Raw genomic sequence first — 573 nt, 5'->3', positions numbered from 1 at the left:
CTGCTGAAGGCTGTAGTATATTTAATAGATTCTGGTTTAGGAGATGTTGCTGATTCACTGGCAAAGAGATAGGTAGAGAATTGAGGAGGTTTTGATTCAAAGAATGTGGAAGATTGTTGTTTGAAGCGCTGTTCTGCGGAAAATGAAGTGAGTGTTCGTGGCCAGCAAAAGGGAAATCGCTCCCGATGGGCAGCTGGCTCTGAAGTGGGTTTCCAGCTGCAGTAGTGACTATGACACCATCTTGAAGCACAGATGTTGTCTTTGTGATGGCAGGTTGGCTGGTGCCAGCTATGGCTATTGACGATGACGGGCCTGAACCCCCTGCAACGCAAAAGGAAAGAACTATTAATAGTACGGTGCCTGCTGGGAGATGATCGTCCAGGTGCAAAGTATCCAGGTTAATCCAAACCAGGAACGTTCGATACCCACACACGGGGAAGAAAGTGTTTTCAACATCCATACTTGAGTACTTTTTAAATATGAATGTATCTGCCATCAGCTCCTTCAGATACTGCACCCTGTGCCACATCTCATCAGAAACTTCAACTAGACACTTGTATTTCCCTTATGTTT

At 45.2% G+C, this 573-nt stretch overlaps 1 protein-coding gene across 1 annotated transcript in view; it reads right to left on the bottom strand.

Annotated features, from left to right (window-relative positions):
- LOC104495694 (methyl-CpG-binding domain protein 5-like) overlaps window positions 1–321 on the bottom strand; it is a gene marked incomplete at both ends in the record, with an annotated part of 14615 nt that extends 14294 nt beyond the window's left edge. The window contains one exon of the mRNA XM_010138692.1: window positions 6–321. Coding sequence (XP_010136994.1) covers window positions 6–321 — 316 coding nt within the window. The remainder of the gene's footprint in view (window positions 1–5) is intronic.
- Between the last annotated feature and the right edge of the window lie 252 nt (window positions 322–573).

This window comes from Buceros rhinoceros, unplaced genomic scaffold (genome assembly GCF_000710305.1).
Source record: "Buceros rhinoceros silvestris isolate BGI_N320 unplaced genomic scaffold, ASM71030v1 scaffold40686, whole genome shotgun sequence".
NCBI classification, from domain to species: Eukaryota; Metazoa; Chordata; class Aves; order Bucerotiformes; family Bucerotidae; genus Buceros; species Buceros rhinoceros.
Note: the sequence above shows the minus strand (reverse complement) of the source record. Positions and strands in the feature narration are given on the sequence as shown.